Source organism: Mandrillus leucophaeus, unplaced genomic scaffold (assembly GCF_000951045.1).
Source record: "Mandrillus leucophaeus isolate KB7577 unplaced genomic scaffold, Mleu.le_1.0 Scaffold570, whole genome shotgun sequence".
Taxonomy (NCBI): domain Eukaryota; kingdom Metazoa; phylum Chordata; class Mammalia; order Primates; family Cercopithecidae; genus Mandrillus; species Mandrillus leucophaeus.
The window spans coordinates 1,077,653-1,081,547 of record NW_012106142.1 but is presented as its reverse complement, the minus strand read 5'-3'; the positions used below and the strand labels follow the sequence as shown (position 1 = coordinate 1,081,547).

Here is a 3,895-nt window from a genome sequence, read left to right as displayed (position 1 = left end):
GGGGGATTGCTTGGGCCCAGGAATTTGAGGCTACAGTGAGCTATGATTATATCCCTGCACTCTAGCCTAGGTGATAGAACAAGACCCTGTCTCAAAAAAAAAAAAAATATTGAACCAGAATGCTCCTCAATGCTACATGTCCCTACCACAAGCACCACAAGCCCCACACACCATTCCTCCAGGCTCCCACGCACACATACATATAAACAGGTTTGGGGTGACAGCCTACTGGAGACAGCAGAAGGTTTTTTCCTCCCCTTAATCCCTACCCCCCAACTCCTAAGAAGACAAGGGAAATGGAGCCAAGAGATCTGTGATGTTTGCAAGAAAAAGAGACAACCATTCCATTGTCCAATTAGATGTCTCCTGAATAGGCAGGTTGGCGTCTGGCCCTGTGCTGACTGGACACAGAGGGACGTCGCAGGGGCAGGCTGCACAGCACCATGGGTTTCCCACAGATATCAAGAAGCTTGCCAGCCTGAGTAGTCTTAGAGATACTCCACCAAGAAGGGTGCCCACCAGGTACAAGGACCCATCGGCAAAGGGTTTGGGAGTGTCCTGTGGGCTGGGGGAATATTGAGCTGAAGTAGTGTAGAAGAGAGGGGGGCATATATCTCTTGCGTCATTACCCTTCAGCCAAAGATCACAGGAATGCACCTGTAGTTGAGTAAGTTGAGTTTATCACTCATTGTAGCAAGGAGGATAGACACCATATGGAACTATGGGGGTCTCAGTAAGGGGGTGTTAGAAAGATTCTGTTACAGGATTTGGACTTTGGTTGAGTAATATAGGGGAAGGTCTAAGGAAGCAGGCGATTGCTACGGATTGGGCGCTGTCAGAAAGCAGGAATGATTCTTTTTAAACATTTAAAAACAATTTTAATTGACAAAACATTGTGTATATTTACAGTGTACATGATGTTTTGATATATGCATGTATTGTGGAATGACTAGATTAAGCTAATTAGCATATCCTTTACCTGACATACTTATCATTTTTGAGGCAAGAACTTTTAAAATCTACTCTCTGTCAGGCATAACGGCTCACACCTGTAATCCCAGCACTCTGGGAGGCCAAGGCGGGCGGATCACGACAAAGTCAAGAGTTCGAGACCAACCTGACCAATATGGTGAAACCCAGTCTCTACTAAAAATATAAAAATTAGCTGGGCGTGGTGGCATGCGCCTGTAATCCTAGCTACTCAGGAGGCTGAGGCAGGAGAATCGCTTGAACCCGGGAGGTGGAGGTTGCAGTGAGCTGAGATCGCACCACTGCACTCCAGCCTGGGCAACAGAGCGAGACTCCATCTCAAAAAAAAGAAAAGAAAATTCAACACCACTTCATGATAAAAACACTCAATAAGCAGAATAGAAAGGAATTTCCTCAACCTGGTAAGACTGTCTATGAAATGCCCACAGCTAACACCATGCTTAATGGTGAAAAACTAACAACTTTCCCTCTAAGTTGAGCACTGGGACAAGGGTGTCCACTCACCTCTTCTATTCAACATTATACTGGAGGTTCTAACCAGGGCAATTATGCAAGAAAAAGAAACGAAAGGCACCAATTAAACAGGAAGAAGTAAAAGTATCTCCATCTCCACATCCAGCCTCTCCACTTCCTTAAAACTGAAGCTGGACAGGTGACAGTATCTGTTATTGGAAGGGTGGAGTTGTCAACTTGCTCTTTAAAGGCTCCATTCACTTGCCTTTTTTCTAACATCTCTTCTTGTTTTCAGGTCCTCCTTAACTGGCGCTGTCACAGAGCTCAGGTTCCCCTTTCAGTGACCAGAAACTTGCTTGTTTTCTTTGCTTGCTGGGCAGTGAGGAGGTTCCTCAAAGGGACTCTGCTGCGGCACATGTTTGCATTCTCACTGTTGGCTCTGATGCAGGACTTTCACACACTGTGGGTGACAGCTCTTAGTGTACAGCTGCTGCCACTGCCCACCCGCATGCCCTACACACACACACACACACACACACACACACACACACACACACAAAGAGTTTGTAGAGCCTGAGGGCTTCTTCAGCCTGCAGAGATAAGCACATTTATTGGCTGTCTTCCCTTCCTGCTTGCTCACCTGCCCGCCCCAACCCTCAATCTGTGTGTCCTGATGTGACCTACTTGCACTGGAATCCTTGTCTCACAGTAAGCTTCTGGAGAATCCAGAACTATTACAGATCGTCATACTAGATCATGGAACCAATTTAGTGGCTCCTGACCAGTGAATTAAATGAAATCAGGGCCAGGGGTGTTGACTCACACCTGTAATCCCAACACTTTTGGAGGCCGAGGCAGGTGGATCACTTGAGGCCAGGAGTTCGAGACCAGCCTGGGCAACATGTTGAAACCCTGTCTCTAGTAAAAATACAAAAATTAGCTGGGCATAATGGTGCATGCCTGTAATCCCAGCTATTTGGAAGGTTGAGGCAGAAGGACTGTTTGAAGCTGGGAGGCAGAGGTTGCAGTGAGCCAAAATCTCACCACTGCACTCCAGACTAGGCGACACAGAGAGACTTCATCAAAAAAAAGAAAAAAAAAAAGAAAGAAAGAAGACAGAGAAGAAAGAAAGCAAGAAAAGAAGAGAAAGAAAGAAATTAAATACAACAGGAAATAGAGTGCACTCTGCATTTGTTTCCTTTTCAGGAAAACAAATGGGTCATGTAAACTGCATCTCTTAGGATGGAACAAAGACAGAAATATTTGGGAAAACTCTGCTCTAAAGATTTTTCATTGTTTTTTAAACAACTGTCAGGTCAACATATGACCTTTGAGGGAAAAAAATGCTCCACTTGCCTATAATACACTAAGGAGAGGCCAAAAAGCAGTGCTAGGTTTTTCTGGATTGGAGGACGTTTCTCCACTCTCCACCCCCCCGATTTTGTGGTCACTTAATTTTTCAAAAGTTTGCAATAATTATCCTTGTAAGAGTCTGTTGAGAATGAGTTCTTTACATTGCTGATGGGATTATGAACTGAACTGCTGGCTTTCAGTCAGCAACCCTGTAAATCCCTGGATTTATGCTAAGAAAAAAGAACACAAAAGAACCACAATGTGACATGTAGAATATTGCACGCTGCAGTGTTATACATTCAGTTAAAAAGTGAAAGCAACTTCCATGTCTGCATTGGAGAGGCCAATGTTCCTGGGAAGAGAGGCTTTCAAGTTCAGTTTGCAGAGCACTTCGCAGAAAGACTGAGTGTCCATCGTTTATATCAAAAACCTCCTGGAATGCTGGTGAAGACTGGGGGCGCTTTAGGTACCTCCTTGGCAGCTCCAACGAGGAAGGAGCTGGGGACCCCTGCTCCTCTCAGCTGCGCTCTGTTCTCCCCAGAGGCTTGCTGGAGGGCGAGCAGTTCAGCAAGAACTCAAAACAAGGGCACAGCTCTCACGGATTCCAGTACTCACTGAAAACGGCTCAGCACAAAAAAAGCACAGTTTTGTTGAATGCCACTGGGAGGTGAAGCGGGGAGGGAGGTGCAGGCAGTTAGGAGGTTCCAGAAAGGAAAGTGGTTGGCAACGATTTGTCCTTTTAGTGCCTGACACCCAAGACCACAGCGGGCCTGTGGCCAACGGGGACAAAAAATCCACAGGTGGGGGTTTTTAACAGTTTGTTCTTAAGAGAGCTTCCCAAACCACAGCGTAATGAGCACTCAGGTGTCTCAGGCCCACGGAGAGTTTAATAGATGAAACCCTGGATCGTCTCGAAGCCGTGGTTGTTAAGAAGTTTAAATATATTGACCGGAAACGGGGAGAAACCAGAGAGTGGAGGAGCCGCTCGCACTGCGGGGCAATCTCTGAGGGCTCGGGGCAGAGGACTGGGGATCCAGCAGGAGCTGGCGGGGTGAGCTCTGCGAAGCGGCCGTGAGACCGAGCGGCCGTGAGACCGAGC

The 3,895-nt window shown here is 46.6% G+C and overlaps 1 protein-coding gene across 1 annotated transcript in view; it reads left to right on the top strand.

Moving 5' to 3' along the window:
* IGFBP7 (insulin-like growth factor binding protein 7) overlaps positions 1 to 3,895 on the top strand; it is a 134,478-nt gene that overhangs the window by 44,853 nt on the left and 85,730 nt on the right. The window contains exons 2-3 of the mRNA XM_011998459.1: positions 3,086 to 3,403; positions 3,540 to 3,596. Of these exons, the coding sequence (XP_011853849.1) occupies positions 3,086 to 3,403; positions 3,540 to 3,596 (375 nt within the window). The remainder of the gene's footprint in view (positions 1 to 3,085; positions 3,404 to 3,539; positions 3,597 to 3,895) is intronic.